General features: G+C 42.3%; 1 protein-coding gene across 1 annotated transcript in view; it reads right to left on the bottom strand.

Moving 5' to 3' along the window:
- LOC310789279 (pantothenate kinase 3-like) overlaps positions 1-21,920 on the bottom strand; it is a gene marked incomplete at its 5' end in the record, with an annotated part of 59,040 nt that overhangs the window by 32,735 nt on the left and 4,385 nt on the right. Inside the window, one exon of the mRNA XM_083650884.1 lies at positions 4,432-4,578. Coding sequence (XP_083507010.1) covers positions 4,432-4,578 — 147 coding nt within the window. The remainder of the gene's footprint in view (positions 1-4,431; positions 4,579-21,920) is intronic.

The following is a 21,920-nucleotide window of genomic DNA, read 5'->3' as shown; positions in this document are numbered from 1 at the left end:
AATTTCTGACACTGTCAGAATTTGTCCCAGGCTAATTGGTGGCAGGACAGTGACATTTTTAACCTCTGTCAGAGCATTAGGGCTGGGTTAAAAAAAATCGATATATCGATATTGAATCGATATTCATGTGAAGGAACAAGTATCGATACATAAATCCCAGTATCGATCTTTTAAAATGCATTTTACAAAAAAATAAAAAAAATAAATTAAAATAAAAAAATTAAATAAACATAGGCTATAATATTATAGGCTGTGTGTGGTAGTTAAAACATAGTTTCAAGTTGACATTTATTTATGTTTGTAGGTTAAACAAAAACATAAATACTGTAGGCTACATGTGCATTGTGCATGCACCATGAGCCAGATGTACAGACCTCAAATCTGTTTGCACTATAATGTTTGTGAACTGGAAATGTTCATGAGCTGTATTTGATTTGATTTGATTTGATTTACAAAGCATTTATACTTTATGAAACACTGTTTACAACATGCTGCTGTTCAATGATTCTGTTGTATAGTGGAAATCTAAGTTTGTTTAAGATGTTGAATGACTATGTTGGTCCTGTTTAAATAAAAAAGAATTACATGGTGTAACCGCTTGTTTTATGGTCAATTCTTAATGTAGATATTAATATTTTTTAATAATGCACCAGGTTAGAGGGTTCCTTGTACAATTTACAGCATTAGTTCTTTGATAATCTCTTCCATTATCAAAGCAAAACTGGTATTGTAACTAAAATATCGATATCGAATCGTATCGTATCATATCGGAAATCGTATCGACTTGGGACCTTGTGTATCGGAATCATATCGGGAAGTCAGTGGCAATACCCAGCCCTACACAGCAGTGCCACACAGTTTTGGAGCCACGACCATAGCATAGATATCACTATGTTTTTTTCACGTTGCTCATCTTTCACCTGGGACAGCCCAAAATCGCACAGTGTCTTTATGTACCCGTCTTTATGCTGAAAAAGAAACCAAACACAGAGACTTTTTTTTACTTTTCAGGTTGAACTGGTTAAAAGCATTACATTGCAATTGTAATTGTATTCTGTTATTGGCTGATCTTGTTTACCTGTGACGTAGAGGGATGGGACAGTATATTGAAATTCAAAACATAACAATGCAAAAATGACAATACTAAAGGTCCTTACACATCGGGAGCGATTTTTTCCGTGCGATTAATTCGCACATCAATAATATTTACCGAACCTATATCAGTCAATGCAACCGTGCATACCAACGGCGAAGTTTCGCTGAGCGTTATTGCGGCGTTTATTTTTTCGAACCACGGTCGATTTTTCAGAAATTCGCTTCCGACGTGTACACATCTGTGGCTGTGATTGACAGGTGGGTCAAAACTCGCATCGCAATTTGGTGCCGTATGTTGGCATCGCTCTTGATGTGTAAAGAAGTATCGTGGCACTTCAAAATGAATATTAGCTCCTGCTGTAGTTACAAAATAAGACGGCTCGCCCCATCATGACTTCACAAGCCCTCCATCCAAATTATTATCATTTCCACTTTGCAATTACATGTTTTAATTGTTTAGATTCTAGTGAGCCAATGCTAGAAAGACTGGTGGCTCAGAAATGAACATAATTCTGCACAGTCAGACTTTCTTGTCATTAAACTTGTATTTATGATGTCATATCGTGGATGTATTGAATCATCAACTCCATATCGCGTATCGAGTCGTTTCGTGAGATAAGCAGATCGTCCCTATAGATCAGTGGTGCCCAATTTGGGGCCCGCGGGCCGCTCTTCTTTTTTTTTGGCCCGCCACGGATTTGGGGGTAAAAAAAAAAATAATAATTTGCAGGCCAGGCCACCGGGCAGTTGCCCGACGTGCCCGATTATGCAGTCCGCACCTGAATGGAGATGTCGGGACTCTTCTATCTACGATTAACATTCATTTTGTGCAGCTGGTATTCTCTCTCCCCAACTCTATCACACGGGTGTGAGGCATTGCTATCTGAGGATTGATCGCTCCTGATTGGTTGGCTGAATCACCTGGTTGGGGGGTGAGCTCTGATATTTGATCCCTCCCCAGTCACTGGCTTTACACCAGCTCAGCAAGATGGACAGATCATCATCACGGCAGTGGCACACTGACAAAAGAAAGTTTAGGACGGAGTGGCAAGACGAGTATTTCTTTACCGAAGTAAATTCAACAGCGGTTTGTCTCATTTGCAGACAGAGTGGCTGTTTTGAAAGAGTACAATATACGTCACTACTACGAAACTGATTTTCAAAGTACCTTGAGGATTTTTCAAGTTGTGAATTCAGTCAAATTTCTCTCTTGATTACAAAGGTGGAAAATACAACTGTTTTTAACTGGGTGTTTACTGATTAAATGTTTAAGCTCCCCACAAATGCAGATGTTTTTTTTAAATATATATAACCAATTGCAAATTATTACAATTACCAAACGGATAAAAAGTAGATTATTATATTGGAATGTTATTTTAGATTTAGAATGTTAATTTTCTATAAAACACAATACATTTTAATGTAATTCCACAACGTTTATTTTTGGCCCTCGGCCCTCCACCCATATTGAGTTTTGGCCCTTCATGGGAAAGAATTTGGGCACCCCTGCTATAGATCGTGGGGGGGGGACTTTTTAAGGATAGGATTGTATATTAAACGCATAGCGCATAGTTCATACTTTTGGGTATTAAATACACAGGGCGTAGTTCCTTGGCATGAAGATAACATGAAAACATTAACTCACCAATGTGTCTCCCACACACCACACAGCCGGTTTATTTGTTCTCTTTCTCTGTCATGTCTGTGAGACGTGATGTTCCTACATATCACTGTGGCCACAAGATGGAAATGTGTTTGCAACACTTTATGATTTCACCTAGTCCTCTTTTTTTACCACACAAAAGAGGTGTGTATTATTCACCTTATGTAGCCACGCCCATTTGACCCGGTTGTGTGGTCGTGTGACGACTTCCGGCTAAAAAAAAGGAAAAAGAAAAAGGCCGGCTGCTCCAATATCATCTAACTCTGAATTAACTCATAATTTAGCCAATTGTATGTAACATACCAAATAAAAGCAAACGGCAATGTCTAAGAATGCAACGCCATGTAACTGGCTCGTTATAAGTCTCACATTCCAGGGAATTACGTTAACGTCTTATTGACGTTAGTGGCTCGAGCTGCGCTCAGAGGAGAGCAACTGAAGCTTTCTTTGTTGGAGTCCAGGTATGTTTTACAAGAAAGTGCTCGTCATTGTCGACAATAACGTTATCTGACCTGGCTAACAGTGGATACTCTGCTTGCTTGCTGTGTACCGAGCTCAAAGTATTAGGCTACGTTCTTTGTTTTACCCCGTGCACTGTCCGCTACAAAAACAACTCTCTTCTTCTGACGTCCGTGACCGCCGGAAGTGTTAACACGACCCAGAAGAATTTGGCCCACCAGGTGAATACCCGACATGCAAATTAACCGATCCAGCGTGGGCTCTTTTTAATGTGTGCTGGAAAAAAGCACAATGTTTAATGATCCTCTGCTTTCGCGCCCGTCTTTTTACTTTCATTTTCACGCTCCCTCTCTTAATGTACACTATAGGTCTCTCTCTCTCTCTCTCTCTCTGTGTAGAGAGTGAGTCTCTCTCTCTCTCTCTCTCTTTGTGCCTGCAGAATCATATAGTTTCCTCGCGGCCCGGCAGCGAATGCTTTGCGGACCGGCACCAGTCCGGGGCCCGCTGGTTGGGAACCACTGCTAAGTAAGTTAAGTTAAGTTATCCTTTATTTATCCCCATGGGGAAATTCATCCTCTGCATTTGACCCATCCTCTACTAGGAACCTTCCTAGAACTAGGAGCAGTGGGCAGCTGCAGTGCAGCGCCCGGGGACCAACTCCAGTTCTTTTGCCAGTACCTTGGTCAGGGGCACTGACAGGAGTATTAACCCTAACATACATGTCTTTCTTGATGGTGGGAGGAAACCGGAGCACCCAGAGAAAACCCACACGGACACGGGGAGAACATGCAAACTCCACACAGAAAGGACCTGGGACGGACCGGGGTTCGAACCCGGGACCTTCTTGCTGTGAGGCAACAGCGCTAACCACTGAGGCACCATGCCGACATGCTATAGATAACATCAGCAGACAGCTGCCCATTCTCTCATAAACCGTTTCCACTTGCGTCCCCTTAAGAGCATACCGCTCTTCTGACTAGGTCGAAAGTGGTGAAATGTCGGGGACGACGGGGTCGCGCTTATACCGGCACGGCGCCTTTCTCACATGCAGGCATTAGACCACATACCGGTCATTTTGCGGTACAAAGCGCATGTGGGAAAAGGGCTCTAGAGAAACTACCAGAAGTGAGGATTTGGGTGTTAATACATTGTGTGCGTGTGTGTGTGTGTGTGTGTGTGTGTGTGTGTGTGTGTGTGTGTGTGTGTGTGTGTACCATAGGCCACATTGGAGGTGAGGTAGCGGCGGATGGACTTGAGGTTCTCCACTTCCTCCTGTTCTTCTTCTGCAGTGATGTCGACGGGCTCAAAGTAGACCAGCTTGACCAAGGTTCCTCCGATGTCCATGCCAAACCATGGGAAGGCTGGAGAGAAGGGAGGGAGGGATGGAGAACTCATTTACTTTTGAAAACTAGCGATAATACAGAAGAATGACAGTTCCCAGTACTAAAACTAGCAACTAGGTTTTGGCGATATGGATTTTTGAAAGGCAAATTATAATGATACAAATATTATACAATACAATATATAGGGCTGGGTTAAAAAAATTGATATATCGATATTGAATCGATATTCATGTGAAGGAACAAGTATCGATACATAAATCCCAGTATCGATATTTTACAAAAAAATAATAATAATAATAAACATAGACTATAATATTATAGGCTGTGTGTGGTAGTTAAAACATAGTTTCAAGTTGACGTTTATTTATGTTTGTAGTTGAAACAAAAACATAAATACTGTAGGCTACATGTGCATTGTGCATGCACCATGAGCCAGATGTACAGACCTCAAATCCGTTTGCACTATAATGTTTGTGAACTGGAAATGTTCATGAGCTGTATTTTATTTTATTTTATTTTATTTACAAAGCATTTATACTTTATGAAACACTGTTTACAACATGCTGCTGTTCAATGATTCTGTTGTATAGTGGACATCTAAATTTGTTTGGCTTCTCACAGAAGACTGTAAAGAAAGGTAAGATGTTGAATGACTATGTTGGTCATGTTTAAATAAAAAAGAATTACATTACATTATTAATATGTTTTAATAATGCACCAGGTTAGAGGGTTCCTTGTACAATTTACAGCATGAGTTCTTTGATAATCTCTTCCATTATCAAAGCAAAACTAATGTTAGACAGACTTATAAGTTGTTACTGGAATAAATCGCAAAAGCTGTCTAACTGTCCTTTCTGCCAACTAATTAACCATGCCACGTGTGCTAACGCTACATAACCATCACCATCACACACGCAACTCAAAGCTGTTTCCCATTAACTGAATATGGCCAGGTGTTGCACAGCACGCTGAACAGTCTGTCCATTCCGGTAATGTTACAATGCTGCAAATAGCTTTTATTTATAATTATCAGCTATCGGGTATAGTGTGCTCAGTAGTCAGTACACTGCACAAAATAAGAAAAAAAAATACACTGCAAAAAATAAAAAAATAAAACGATTTGTCGGAGCTGGGGTCGACTTTTTCGTCGACCAGGATAATCTTTGGTCGAGGGCAGCCCTACCTGCAAGTCGCCAGATATGGCTCTGAACGGGGCGAGTTGAAAGTAGGGATGTCACCGTGTACACGACTGCACGGGTGGTACACGGATATTAAATCATATCCGTTTAGAAGAATCAATAACCATTTACACGTCTTTTTTCATGTGTCCTTTTAAATACAGTTTTGACAATGATTTTACTGTGTTGTGGACTCGCAATCATTCATTGCTCATCAAAAATAAACTGCGTGTGCCCACTAAGCCTATTCCTGCCAGTACGCTGGTGTGCAGTGATCCCAGTGAGGAAGGAGGGGAAATATGGAATTGAAAATAAACTCAGCAGTGGCTTCAGAAAGGCGCTGGTGCGGGCGCTCGTTTTCAGGCAACTAATAATGGAGAAACTATCACTACAGAGAGAGAAAGGCTCAATTGTGGGAGCAGATTGGCTAGACACTTCATATTTCTGGGGAGTGTTGTGCTTCTATCACAGTACGTGTTATCCCTTAGCTATCAAGCTAGCTACCGCTGCTAACATTATTTTCAGTCTGCGTCCTGTCCGGTGAGAACGTCAGTCCCATCTCATCCTCATCGCCAATGTTATGTCTGAAGAACTGGCGGACCACGACGTGCTGTTTAACGTTTTATTAACAACAGCTGTGAGTCGTACAGGCTAAACTCTCAGGCTGCTACGTCTCTAGCAGGCTCAACTCTGATGACAACAGTCAAACGTTCAGGCTAGGTTCACCCTCACTTACAGCACTGTCGTAAAACACTCTTAAAGGGACAGTCCCACTGACGTGGCGCATACACAACAATCTACTGCCTGTAAGCTACGCGTGATTTCTATTTGCACATAGGATAAGCAATAACCACGCCCTGTGGCGCCGGGATTGGCCAGGAGCATTGAAGCTTGGGACTAAAGCACCTGGGGTTTTTCATCTTTTAAAATAAAGTTGTTTAAAAAACTATTGCTTGTTTTCAGTGCTGTACCTTTTCTCTGGGTAAGAATTGAGCTTGAAATTAACGATATGATACATTATATTATATGAGCTATGAACGTGAACACAACACCGTTTATATTATTGCATGTTTTTGTAGATTGTGTACATTGTGTAGATTACAATTATTATGCTTATTATTATTATTACTATGCTAAGGAAGGTAGGTGACCATAATTCATTTCGATGTCCGCTCTCGAAATCGCTGTCCGTTCTCAAGAGCTATTCAGTTGGTTCATGAAATCGCTGGGCTGCGTGCCCTCCAGTGTTGCTCCTGGCCAATCCCGGTGCCACAGGGCGTGGTTATTGCTTATCCTATGTGGGGTTAGAAATCACGCGTAAGCTACAGATGATCACTTTATCAGGTCAAAAAACACAAAACAACATCCGGTTAACCGGCTACACGCTGCCAGAAGGTCCCGTGTACACAATGTTGTAACCGTTGACCTCTCTAGTTGAAAGCACATCTGGTTTCCTTCAAATGTTGAACACTAAGGAGAAGACTTAATGCTGTTTTGTGCAAGCAATTTTATTTGATAAGAAACCTTAAAGGAGAATTTCGGTTTTTTCGAACCTGGAGCCATCTCCTGCCATTAATTATGATTTGTCCACTCACCAGGCGATCCCCGCGGCGTATCTGGGCGTCCTAGCGTTGTTTTGATATCAATAGCGTCCAAGTCAGTCGTAAAGTGGAGTTGATTTGGGGCCAAGTGTGAGCCTGTATTTCCTGCATCTAAATAGCTATTTTTCTTCCCTTTTTCGCCAAATATCGCCAGAATCTGATCCGTCAAGATCCAGCAGAGTGTTATTTCACCCCAGGCTGTTTCCTGGAGTGCACAGGGATCAAATTACCTCAAACGTGATCTAGGTCACCAAGTCTCGTGAAGTCCCGCGATACTTTCCTGTCGACTGGCCAAATACAGGCAGGACGCTTTGCGGTCGTGGTTTTAGCGTAACCTATGTGGGGTTTGGCATAACCTTCGTTATTTCGAACCCCACATAGGTTACGCCAAACCCCACATAGGTTACGCTAAAACCACCACCGCAAAGCGTCCTGCCTGTATTTGGCCAGTCGACAGGAAAGTATCGCGGGACTTCACGAGACTTGGTGACCTAGATCACGTTTGAGGTAATTTGATCCCTGTGCACTCCAGGAAACAGCCTGGGTGAAATAACACTCTGCTGGATCTTGACGGATCAGATTCTGGCGATATTTGGCGAAAAAGGGAAGAAAAATAGCTATTTAGATGCAGGAAATACAGGCTCACACTTGGCCCCAAATCAACTCCACTTTACGACTGACTTGGACGCTATTGATATCAAAACAACGCTAGGACGCCCAGATACGCCGCGGGGATCGCCTGGTGAGTGGACAAATCATAATTAATGGCAGGAGATGGCTCCAGGTTCGAAAAAACCGAAATTCTCCTTTAACTCGGTTTTTAAGGACAATCTTAACTCAAGGTGTTTTGTGCAACTGGCCCCCAGTAGACTTGCGGAGTGAAAAGTTTCTACAGGAAATGGCAAAACTATTGTTGCGTTTTTGGCGTTTTGTTCACAGGAATCTTGTAAAAACACCACCCCTAGCGTCGCCTTGTAAAACTGGCAATATGCAATTCTTGTGAAAACTGTGACGATACTTCTCGCCCCACTTCACGCACGGCTATTACGCTTTCTGCCCAATAGGCATTAGGGCTGTGAATCTTCACTGGCCTTATGATTCGATTACGATGCAGAGGGCTACGATTCGATTCGATTACAATTATCGATGCATCTCGATGCATCTTAAATCGATGCATCACTTTCTTCCGCAATACATGATTTATTTTTTCTCACTTTCTTTTTTCTCACTGTGTGTCTACTTTTAAAATAAAAGTGCATTTGGAATTGCATTGTATTATGATCCATAATTAAAATAAACAACTGCATGTACTTCCATTATATTTTATTTGATTATAAAAAGAAAATAAAAAATTAATAATCGATTTTTGACATTTGTGAATCGATGCAGAAGAATCGTGCACGTACTCCGCATCGCGATGCATCTTATAATCGATTATTTTTGACACCCCTAATAGGCATACACAAATAGAAGAAAAAAAGGCGACCTGCAATGATACTGTATCAGCTGTTTCAATGCCGGCCTCTATGGTGCGTGTTGCTGGCAGGCTTCGAGGTCACCTGGGCTTTGCAAATAGACTTTTTGTTTGTTTCGCTCGACCGATAAGAGCTTCTCGATCGATCGTTTCTGCAGATCCATGTGCACGAAGATCGTTATCAACGTTGTCGTATGAACGCGGACAGCCGCAACAAAACATTGCCGTTTTATGCTACGACTATTGTCGTCTAAACAAGCCCTAAAACCCTACACATCACTGAATACTTTGACACCTACCTTCACCACTCTGTCCTGACACAGCACTCACCTACCTTCACCACTATGTCCTGACACAGCACTCACCTACCTTCACCACTATGTCCTGACACAGCACTCACCTACCTTCACCACTATGTCCTGACACAGCACTCACCTACCTTCACCACTATGTCCTGACACAGCACTCACCTACCTTCACCACTATGTCCTGACACAGCACTCTGAGATGACTGAGGCAAAGTCCACCTTCAGATTACAGCCTTCATACTGTACTGCAACTGCTGCTTTTAGGTCATGGGTGAACCGCATGTAGACAGGTTTTTATAAGCTTCTCATAAGTGTTCGCTATGTCTGCTTCATATATATTATTCATATATTATTCATATTCATATAGCTTTTTCATGCTAACCAGCATTAGTTGAAATGGGGAGCATATCCAAGCAGTAAACACCACTGACTGAAGTCCCAGGATGAACCGTAACTGCTCTTATTGTGAATTGTATCATAGGTTACATGATACTGTTGTGATTTGGAACAGTGAATGTATAATAGGCAGGGCTTAGAATTCGGCGCGGGATTGCGAGAATGGCGCATATTTTTGTCAATAGACTACTTGCACAACTCCACTACTTCCTGAAATGAGTAGGGCATAGTGGTTTCCTGTCCTACACTATTGGATGAACTGATTAATGTCAGGTGTGCCTGACTGCTGCAGTCACAACAACAGTGATCAGGCACACCTGACATTAATCAGTTCCTCCAATAGTGTAGGACAGGAAACCAAGATGCCCTACTCATTTCAGGAAGTAGTGGAGTTGTGCAAGTAGTCTATTCCCGCAGATTTGTAATTTATAATGCGAGAGAAGTCTCGCAATTGTTTGCGCACCGACGTGACGCGAGGGTCTGGAGATCCACTCTCTGGGCTTTTTCTTCTGGCTAAAAGTTAACCAGCAACAGCTAGCAAACAGCTAGCAGAGACTACTGTATGCACTGTGAGAGCAATGGATGGCAACGGCAATGGAACCCTATGGAGCCCAAGTGGCGTGAGGCTTGAGTGTCTGACTCTAGCCAGTTAACTCTGTTTACATTTTAAAAACGGCGACAGTTCACACAACTTTAACACGACATACATGCATATATTGTACATCAAACTCTTGAGCTACTTCTGCTCTCACTCAGAATGTCAAAATATAAGCGATGTGATGTATAGTTTTTGAGATATTAACGTTTGTTTGGCACAACTCATACTATTAACTGGCGCGGGGTTCCGCATTTCTGGGTGGCAAGTGACGTCACGCTGATTCATCCTATAGTGGGGCAGACTATGCCTGCTCATTCACTTCAATAGAACTCTCCCCAATGCCAAATTTGTTACAGCTTTGCCAGTAACATGACAGTAAGAAAGGCAGATGTAGTGAGCAAAGATGGATGATTTAACTAATATTCCAGAGCTTTGACCTAACCAAATCTAACTGACATCACTATTGTGAACACAAAACAAAGAACTTCTGATATAATATGAGTGTTTTATTAAAGTGTATCACAATACAAAAAAAAAGGCTTTGATAGAACCAAAAGCCGATGGCTCCTTGTCTGCAGATAAAACACATTGACAAAAGCCATAGTAATTTAGACTCAGGTGTGAATAAACTACAGGTTAAGAACTTCCTTTTTTAAATACAAAAATGTGAAATTACCGCTTATCGGACATGAGAAGCAGATATTTGTCGGTTATAGGATCGGCTGAAAAAAGCCCGCTTAAAGTCTATAAATCCCCCCTATCTGAAGAACATAAGGGGGGGTGCATTTTAAGCCCTGATAGGTGATATGATACTGTTATGATTTGGAACAGTGGATGTGTGACAGTGCTATTGCCGTGAATTCATTATTAGACTACTACAGGTAGTACTGTATACTATATATATATGTATAATACTACAGGGCTGCAGTCGAGGAAAAAACATCTTTATTTTTCATGACCATTGGGCTGCTGAAACACAAGAGGAAATGAATTGAATTTGGTGGGAAGTACTTGATGCAGATAGTTTTAACCTGACCACAACAATAGAGGGAATGCACCGACGCCACGCCCCCTCCCTAACACGCCCCCTCAGCCGGACTGAGCAGCACTGAGTGTCAAATTTCCAAAACAAACGTGGCTTCAGACAGGGGTGGTAGCGAAACCACGGCTAATATAAACGATTATCTGCTTAAATTAAAGGCAGTTGGACTCGAATGTGACCCGTACAGCTTGCCAAAGAACCAGTGGTCCATGGACGTAGACATGTGGCCAGGAATAGGGTTTCCTGACATTTATATGTACTTAATATCGACGCCGGGGAAATACACAAACCAAAGCATGAAAGCATGAAAGCATACAAGAGCCTGGACGCGTGGTCGTACTTCAAGGCTGGATTTGTTGGCGACATTAAAGTAACGAGGACAGCAATGGATATTCTGGTTGTATGTGGAGAGGTAAATATTTATTTTATTACAACTTTTATTAAGAAAAATATAGCATACGCTGTCACTAACACACGCTAGCTTTGTTCATAGTGAACACTGTCACTCATGTAACGTTATATCTGTGCAGGTAAAACACAGCCAGAGAATGAATGAGCCCTCATTGAAACCCTGGATAGCTGCAGAGAATACCGGGACCGTTTCATTAGCTTTCGGCAGCCTGTAAAAAGATACCTCCGACGCCTTGTTGAATCTATTTTTACAGTCAATGGCACAACAGCACTTTCCCATTTTCGTTGTTTTCTCGCGGAAGCTGAACGCTAAACACCGTGACCCGGCGGCGCCACCTGGCTTGTTTAGACGTTTTGACACTCACGGCAGCTGAGTGGGCGTACCCGCACTGACTGTCGCGTCCGTGACGTCACGTGCATTCCCTCTATAGCTTCTGTGTTGCAAAACCAATTATCTGTGAGGACCTTAAAATGGGCAGACTCCATATCAGAAATAGGTTTCCAAAACAGTTTCACCTGATTAGATCAAAGGATGCTGCTACAGTAGTACTGTACTACAACTAGGCTATTTCTACTGCTGTAGCTACAACTACACCAAGTATTATTATTACAATAACTACCACTTCTCTACTACTAAAGTGAACAGTGTTGGACAGTGTTGCCAGATACAGCCAATGGTATCCAGCCCAAAGATTGTTCGAAAACCGCCAAAATGCACACAAGACTGCCCAAATGAATGCAGGTCTATGGAAACAAGCGGCCAAAGCCCATCCCCCCAGCACAAATACAAGCAACCCAAACCAGCCCAATTGGGCGGAGAACCCATCTATCTGGCAACACGGGTGTTGAATGACCTTGGCCAGCAGTCACCTCCTTGTTCTCTGGATGACTTGTGGTCGCGGTCCCCTAACCCCTAACCCTAACCCCCACTGACCTCCTCTTAATCTGTGTGTAAACATGAACTGAGTAGCGTACCCATCAGGGTGAAAATCTATTTGTTCATTAGGTTATGTCTACATTAGCCCATTTTTTATGGGTCGGCACTTCGTTTGCACCTATTAGGAATTGAAGAGGAGTTTGAAATTAAAGGAGAATTTCGGGGTTTTTTAACCTGGACCCCTCTCCTCACATTAATTATGATCTGACGACTCACCCAGTGATCTCCGCAGCGTTTCTGGCCGTCCTAGCCTTGTTTTGAGATCAATAGCGTCCAAGCCAGTCGTAAAATGGAGCTCCGAGGGGGCCAAGTGGCAGCCTGTCTTTCCTGCATCTAAATAGCCAGTTTTATTCCCGTTTTGGCCACATATCGTCATAATCTCATCCCTCAACAACCGCCAGACTGATATTCCCCCCCGGGCTGTTCCCTAGAGTCTCCCAGGGATCAAATTACCTCATTTGTGATCTCGGTCACCAAGTCTCGGTAAGTATCTATCTACTTATCTACCTATCTACCTATCTATCTATCTATCTATCTATCTATCTATCTATCTATCTATCTATCTACCTATCTATCTATCTATCTATCTATCTATCTACCTATCTATCTATCTATCTACTAGTGATGCACGGGTCAGGGTTTTTTAAGGCCCGCCCCAACCCAACCCGCCCCGCCCAGCCCGTTAAAATATCTAAAAATTCCTAACCCAGCCCAACCCAGCAGCCCGCAATGGCCAATTTAATGTAATATGTCTCCGGACTCAGGAGGAGCACAGCAGAGCTTCCAAGGTGTGCAAAGTAGCTAATAACTCTGTCTCTCTCCCCCCTCTCTCTCTCTCACACACACACACACACACACACAGACACTCACATGCTGCCGTGCGCGACAACAGTTGTACTGCTCTGGATGAGTTGCACGGCTGCTTTCATGTCGGTCTTTCTTCAATTACTTAAGCGTAGTAGTGTGCAGCAGGTGCGCACACGGCTTGCAGATACGGCTTTTTTTAATTACCTCATGCACTCGCAATTGGTCACGTAGCCTACTCACGTTGCAGTAAAGTTGACAAATAGATCACAGTCGAGTCCACAACAGAAAATCTGCAGTGGCATTAGATGGACACTTCAAATAATAATTACAGCGAATAATCCTTCCAAAATGTTTGTTTTGAGAGCACATAGGCTACCTCATTGAAGCATTTCTTTACTCCATGTAGCTATAGAGAGTGCAGCAGGAGTCTGTCTGATTGTGTGTACCTACGTGTGAGAGAGAGTTAACGTCTTTAAGGTGAATTACTCTGCATGTTTCACTGCTCTAAATTATTTAATAATGTTGCTTTGTCACGTTCTGAGCCTGCTCCGCCCGCACCCGCGATATTTTCATAATTTGCCAACCCAGCCCGCCTGCGGGGCGGCCCAGCCCGCGGGACCGGCGGGTTCTGGGTGACCCGCGCATCACTACTATCTATCTATCTATCAATCAATCAATCTATCTATCTATCTATCTACCTATCTATCTATCAATCTATCTATTTATCTACCTATCTATCTATCTATCTATCTATCTATCTATCTATCTATCTACCTATCAATCTATCAATCTATCTATCTATCTACCTATCTATCTATCTATCTATCTATCTACCTATCTATCAATCTATCAATCTATCAATCAATCTATCTATCTATCTATCTATCTATCTATCTATTTATCTACCTATCAATCTATCAATCTATCTATCTATCTATCTATCTATCTATCAATCTATCAATCTATCAATCTATCAATCTATCAATCTATCAATCAATCAATCAATCTATCTATCTATCTATCTATCTATCTACCTATCTATCAATCTATCACTCTATCTACCTACCTATCTACCTATCTATCTACCTAGCCCTGTGGGCTCGGTTTGTTCCCTGTTCTCCGTTTAAATTTTGTCCCACTGATGTCATCAGTGATGTCATAAGGACGGACACACACACACACACACACACACACACACACCTGCAGGCATCGGGCGAGGCTGTTTTATCACTGTGGCAATACACTTAACTGTATTGCCAACAAAAATATCTCAATCTCAATTTATAAATCTAAACAGAACAGTTGCTAGTGCAAACCGTCTAAAGAGGACTCTTCTGCAACACACACAGTCACTTCTTCTGCATTGCTCGTGTGGACAACATAGAGCACTGCAGGGAGGACGTCTTTCTGTACGCTTTATCCACAAATCACCACCATTTGGTTCTTCAGTGGAAAAGTCTATGTGGTTCTAGAATGGGGATTTCACTTAAATAAAATAAGGTCTGTGGTTAACAAAAGTTTATGGGAACGCAAATTTGGGTTCAGCAGGATACTCTTCACAAACGTGAAGAACTTTTATGCCTTTTGAAGCGTTTTATAAAAATCGCGTTACGTTCCAAAAGTCATCAAAGTTATTCTCGTTTGTGAAGATGATCGTGCAGAAGCCAGATTCGCGTTTCCAAAAACTTTTGTTAACCACAGACCTTATTTTATGCATTTAAGCAAAAACCCCATGTTAAATCCCATAGACTAAAACCCCATGTTAAATCCCATAGACTAAAACCCCATGTTAAATCCCATAGACTAAAACCCCATGTTAAATCCCATAGACTAAAACCCCATGTTAAATCCCATAGACTAAAACGCCATGTTAAATCCCATAGACTTTTCCACTGAAGAACCCGGAGGTATACTTCCGGACTCATTCCTGCGGCTCTCTATTACAGGCCAGCAGGCTTTTTCAAAACAACCTGTGCAAAATGTCAATGTTGAATGGAAAATGTCAATAAATGGCTAATTTTATGTGGATAAACCCTGAAATAGACAAAACACATTCTTGGCTACTTTCTTTGTGACTTGAGTGAAGTAGGGAGACACTGGAGAGAGGGAACGTGAGGAGCAGCTTTTGAGTAGCCAAGCCAGTCAGATTGAAAAAGTAGCCGGATCATGTTCGCGGCGTTTGTTCCAGTGGTCCTTTTCCCAATTAATAAACAAACCTCCAATATGTATCCATGAGTGTGACAATTTAAATAATACAAATAAACATTCTTATAAAAGGCCCAATGCTCAATTTAATTATAAATAAAACAATATCCATATTGCAAAACACAAACAGGCAATGTATATTTTTAAGAACAAAGAAAATACTAATAACTGTATGTTTCCCACAGGATTTGGAGAGATTATGGTGGGTAGACCTTGCTTGGACCCTCTTGGGGGGTTCGGGGGGCCATGCCCCCTGTAAGAAAAATGTGTACATTTTAAACTAAAATGCATGAATCTGGTTCACTTTGAGAACCAATTTAAGAGGGTAGATCAGGGCAATTATTTTTCATGGGGGGCCACATGAGAAACCCAGATTGTTGCCGGGGGCCGAACAAATATTGTCATGCCGTAACCCAGGAACTGTGATGATAGAGAGGACCACAAAAAAATGTCCTCGCCAGCAGAGGGCCAGATTTTGCTGAGGGTCGGGGGCCGAACGGCGCTGGCGCGGAAAAATTTGGGGCATTTGAAGTCAGGTTTAGAGGAATAACTCATTTTAAATTAACAGTTGTGATGTCATTATTCAGTCTTAAACACCAATATTTGATCCTATTCTCACTCACTCCTATGTCACCACTTGCTCTACCTGCAGGGCTTGAAATTAACTTTTTTGACCACCTGCCAATATGGCTGCTAGAAGTTACCAGCCAATTAGAATTTCCACTAGCCAAAATGTTTTTCTTGAAATAAGCCAGAATGTGAGTGGGTTAATTTAAGCATATGTATCAGTAAGTGGCCCGAGATTCTCAAAGCCTGTGTTGAGGGTCACACAAGAACAAAAATGCACTCTTGAAGCTAAATAAATCCAAAACCATCAAGTTAATTATTTACATGTTTTACTTCATTTCTTACACATGAGATTACTTTTAGCCTTTTAGTCATAAAGATTATTGAAAGATATTCCATATTCCAGACTGAAATGTTATAACAGAAGTGGAATATTGGCCAGAATGACATGAACATTTGGACACTTATTCAGTGGGTATCTTGTATGTTGCATTCAGGTGCACTGTAAACATTTTTTTTTTTTTTTTTTTTTACAGTGTATAAAGTAACCGGTAGGCCAGAGGCCAGTAGGCGGAGAAGTCGCCGGCTACCGGGGCTTGGGGAACTCCCTGGAGGAGTGGACAGTAGTCTTGATTTGTGCAAACGCTAAACAGCTGCTAATGTGTGCAGTTTCAGGTAGAGGGTTTCAAGTGGTTTTGGGGTGTGTCGCACACTGAACTATTCCTCTCACCTTGATTTACATGAGCACACACACACACACACACACACACACACACACACACACACACACACACACACACACACACACACACACACACACAGAGAGAAACCTATGGACCTGTTACAGCACACCCTGTTAATGATCGGTTGACAACAACCAGTGGTGGAAGATTGACTTGACCTGTTCCTGATTTATAGACACTCTTATAGACAATCTTTTTTTATGGGAGTTACTCTGTGACTACGTTAACACACACACAGGCTGAGGTTACTCTGTGACTACGTTAACACACACACACAGGCTGAGGTTACTCTGTGACTACGTTAACACACACACAGGCTGAGGTTACTCTGTGACTAGTTAACACACACACAGGCTGAGGTTACTCTGTGACTATGTTAACACACACACAGGCTGAGGTTACTCTGTGACTATGTTAACACACACACACAGGCTGAGGTTACTCTGTGACTACGTTAACACACACACAGACTGAGGTTACTCTGTGACTATGTTAACACACACACACAGGCTGAGGTTACTCTGTGACTACGTTAACACACACACAGGCTGAGGTTACTCTGTGACTATGTTAACACACACACAGGCTGAGGTTACTCTGTGACTATGTTAACACACACACACAGGCTAAGGTTACTCTGTGACTATGTTAACACACACACACACAGGCTGAGGTTACTCTGTGACTAGTTAACACACACACAGGCTGAGGTTACTCTGTGACTATGTTAACACACACACAGGCTGAGGTTACTCTGTGACTATGTTAACACACACACACAGGCTGAGGTTACTCTGTGACTACGTTAACACACACACAGACTGAGGTTACTCCTAGGGGTACTTAAGAAAGCAGAAAATGGAAAAATTTAAGCATAAATCATGACAATAATTTTAACCTTAAAATAAATCTCTCCCCCTCCCCCTCCTCCTCCTCCGCTCTACTGCTTCTCTGAACTGGGTGCGCTTGTTTAATGTCGCCGGGGCGTCCCCGGCGCGTGAGAAGTTGGTTGTTTTGTTGTGAAAACTTTTTAAGACAAAGAAACTTCACGTTCTTTCCTGTTTTCAACCCAAAGTGAGTACAAGTCTTCAACTGTGAATTTAGTTTCCAAAAGTGAAAATTGGAGTCGCTACAGCAGCTGCGTTTCTCAAGCCATTTCTCCTCAACTCTCTCTCTCTCTCTCTCATTACATTAGGTTTACATTACGTTCAAAAGCCCACGCGAATCTAACGTTATATCAGCCAGTAATTCAGTCGGTTTTCTGCCAGCTAGTTAAATTCAACACACACACGTTGTTGGTGAGGATCTGTAACAACGTTAACGTTATTTGTTTTGCGCCGTTCAAATTGCTGGTAGTGACAGCCACTTCAGTCGCCTGGCTCTGTGCTGTGGCTATCCAGGCCCGCTGGTCTCACGTAGAGCTCGGCAGTCCTGTTAATGTGAACACATTGCAGCGACCAGCCCAAATGGCAGTACACAGCACAGCAGCGACTTAATAAATCATTCATTATTCCCCCCCGACCCCGTCAATGACGATGCCATCGTCCATCACGATGCTTCACTGTAAAACAATCACGATGGCTATTTGGGTGACATCGCACCACCCTGGTGAGCTGTGCCTCCACCGACTATTTGCACCTCTGGGTTTGTTGCCCTCTGGACAAAACAAATAAGGAAAAAGAAGGAAATGTACAAAATGAAGAAGGCTTTTTCCCAGCATTTAGAAGCCCCTCCTCCCCTTTCTGTATCATCGTGAACTCAATATTTCACATGATTATCACAGATTATTGATAATTACAGCCGATGATTACAGCCACAACGATTATTAGATGAATCGATTAACCGTCAAGTATTTTTAATCAATAATAATTTTAGACCATTTTTAAAGGAAAAATAAAACAAATTCAAATGCATTGCAAGCAGCTGTGTAGACTATACTGGAGATAATTTACAAGTATTTCTCATCCGATTACTCGATTATCCGTTGGAATAATCGGTAGAATGCTGGATAACTAAAATAATCAATAGCTGCAGCCTGCAGCCCTATAGTGGATGTACTGACAGCTAACCTTCTTTTTGTTTACTTTTCGTTTATACAGGGGGAGTCTCACTGAGAGCAATGCTCTCTTTTACAGGAGTGCCCTGTTCACATTCTCACACACACCTTCACACCTGGAAGCTGACCAGTACAACCACAGTCTGATCTGCTGGCCACTGATCAGCTCCACTGGAGCGGTTGGGGGTTAAGGGCCTTGCTCAAGGGCACCTCAGTGGTGGTAATGAGGGAGGGGGCAAGCGCTGCCTTTTCACTTTCCCCACCCAGATTTATCCTGCCGGTCCCGGGGATTGAACCGACGACCTTCCGGTCACAAGCTCGCTTCTCTAACTGTTGGGCCACCACTGCCCAAATGGATAGGCGCAACAATAAAACCACACTGAATCATTTCTGTGTGGCAGGACAAGGCCTACTGACTGTACAAGCAGCAACATCACCGTGAAGAGGATGAAGAAGCTGGTCCAGGTTTTCACTGTTCATCTCACCAACATTTCAACAGTCAAGATAACTGGAACACAGCCTTTACGACGAGAAAAAGACCACATTTAAGCAATATCACAATATTAGGATAAGCAAAATCCCAGAGGATCTCTCGTCTGATATCACAATATTGATATTATATTGATACGTCGTCACCCTACATCCGTTCTACCTTCTAACTCAAAACATCCAGCGGCCTGACATAACTTGCCATCCGATCCCAAAATCCACCCTGCAGCATGGAAAGAGCAGCCAAGGAGCCAGGGTTTAAATCCACCCTGCAGCATGGAAAGAGCAGCCCAGGAGCCAGGGTTTAAATCCACCCTGCAGCATGGAAAGAGCAGCCCAGGAGCCAGGGTTTAAAATCCACCCTGCAGCATGGAAAGAGCAGCCCAGGAGCCAGGGTTTAAATCCACCCTGCAGCATGGAAAGAGCAGCCCAGGAGCCAGGGTTTTGCTGCTCTGTGGTTTCCATCCTAGTTGTTGTGACTTCTCTGCTCTGCTCTGCGGGACACTAGCGTCGCGTGGATGGCTACAAACACTGCTGGCCATGCTCATCTTATATGCATTCCAAAATGTCCCCCAAGTTGTTTTTCAGGCAAACAGAGGGATTTGGGTATGCACAGTACACACAGGGTTACAAACATACACAAAACATTTATTTAGTTGTATTTTAATATTATTAATGATATGAATATATATTAAAGCTAGGGTTGTCAAAAGTATCGATAGTATCGAAAAGTATCAATACTGAAAATTTGAATCGGATAGAATACTCATTTGCAACAGGTATCGATAGTATCGATAAGTATCAATGCTAAAAGTTTCAAACTGATCCAATACTCATTTGCAACAGTTTTGATACAATCAGTGCTTTATTTGAATGAAAATTGGCAGGTATCTGTTGCATCAACAAGCTAAACGTGTTGTGATGGCCGGAGCAGCAGGGCTAATCTGCTGTCTAAATTCAGAGTTTGATCAGGCCTACATTATGGAGAAGTGTGCGTCTGTCCGTCCAACTGTCTAACTTTATTTTTATGCTTCTTGGTGTGTCGTCACCCCCCCCCCCCCCTTCCCATGGTATCGAAAATGGTATTGAGTGTCGATATTTTCCTGGGTATCGGTATCGAAGTAGAAATTATAGTACCGTGACATCCCTAATTAAAGCATATAATATTATTATTTGTATTGTGGCAGTGTTAGGTGCCAGCGGGTTAATCGATCATTAAGAATTTGATCGATCAAACTATATGTTAACCGATTATTCGACATGTAGGCTATGTGCTATTTTATCAATTTTCTTTTATTTTCTGACATGATTTAACACCACAAGGGCAAAATGTAACTTTCACTGCTCATACAGAGGCAGAAGAAAGCTAAGCTAGCAGACAGAAAGTCCAGGGTGGGAGAATTACACCCAAAAAGACAACAGTCATCATTGTAAACATTGTAATACAATGTTGAAATATCTCACGTCCAACAAGCACAATGACAGCTAATGCAGGACGTCTAGTTGGTTGATCAACTTGTTGGGTAGGTCTAAAGGCAGGTGTAAAAATATATATATATATATATATTTTGTATGTCAAAAGCAGTTTTTAATATAATGATTAATCGATTAATTGATCGTTAACCTGACCAATTAATCGATTAAGGAACTTGATAGAAATGTGCATCCCTAGTAGGGATGCACGATATATCGGCAATCATATCGGTATCGGCCGATGTTAGTCATTTTTTAACATATCGGTCATATCGGTATCGGTCAGATGTTGCAATGTTAATATCGGTTATCATTATCAGCCAAATTCTTCACATTGATATGAAATAATGCAGTAAATCTATGATTTATGGGCTTTTCCAAAGGCTTTGCAAATAAAGAAATGCATAACTTTTTCAAATTCAGTGTTAACATGTGTTTTTCAGTATGTACAAAATGTGATGATCATAAAAATGTGGTTTCATACAGATCATATCGACATCGGTAAATATCGGTTATCGGCCATAACAGCAATGTTAATATCGGTTATCGGCATCGGCCAAAATTTTCACATCGGTGCATCCCTAATCCCTAGTTTGTTTGTCCGTCTGTTTGTTTGTTAGCAGGATGACGCAAAAAAACGACTGGGCCCATTTTCATGGAACTTGGTGGGAGGGTTCTGAAGCACAGGGTGTAGCATGGGCCAAGGAAGAACCTGTTAGGTGGGAGGGTTCTGAAGCACAGGGTGTAGCATGGGCCAAGGAAGAACCTGTTAGGTGGGAGGGTTCTGAAGCACAGGGTGTAGCATGGGCCAAGGAAGAACCTGTTAGGTGGGAGGGTTCTGAAGCACAGGGTGTAGCATGGGCCAAGGAAGAAGCTGTTAGGTGGGAGGGTTCTGAAGCACAGGGTGTAGCATGGGCCAAGGAAGAACCTGTTAGGTGGGAGGGTTCTGAAGCACAGGGTGTAGCATGGGCCAAGGAAGAAGCTGTTAGGTGGGAGGGTTCTGAAGCACAGGGTGTAGCATGGGCCAAGGAAGAACCTGTTAGGTGGGAGGGTTCTGAAGCACAGGGTGTAGCAT

This window comes from Poromitra crassiceps, assembly GCF_964638095.1.
Source record: "Poromitra crassiceps genome assembly, chromosome: 14".
NCBI classification, from domain to species: Eukaryota; Metazoa; Chordata; class Actinopteri; order Beryciformes; family Melamphaidae; genus Poromitra; species Poromitra crassiceps.
This window is presented reverse-complemented; position numbering and strand designations above follow the sequence as displayed.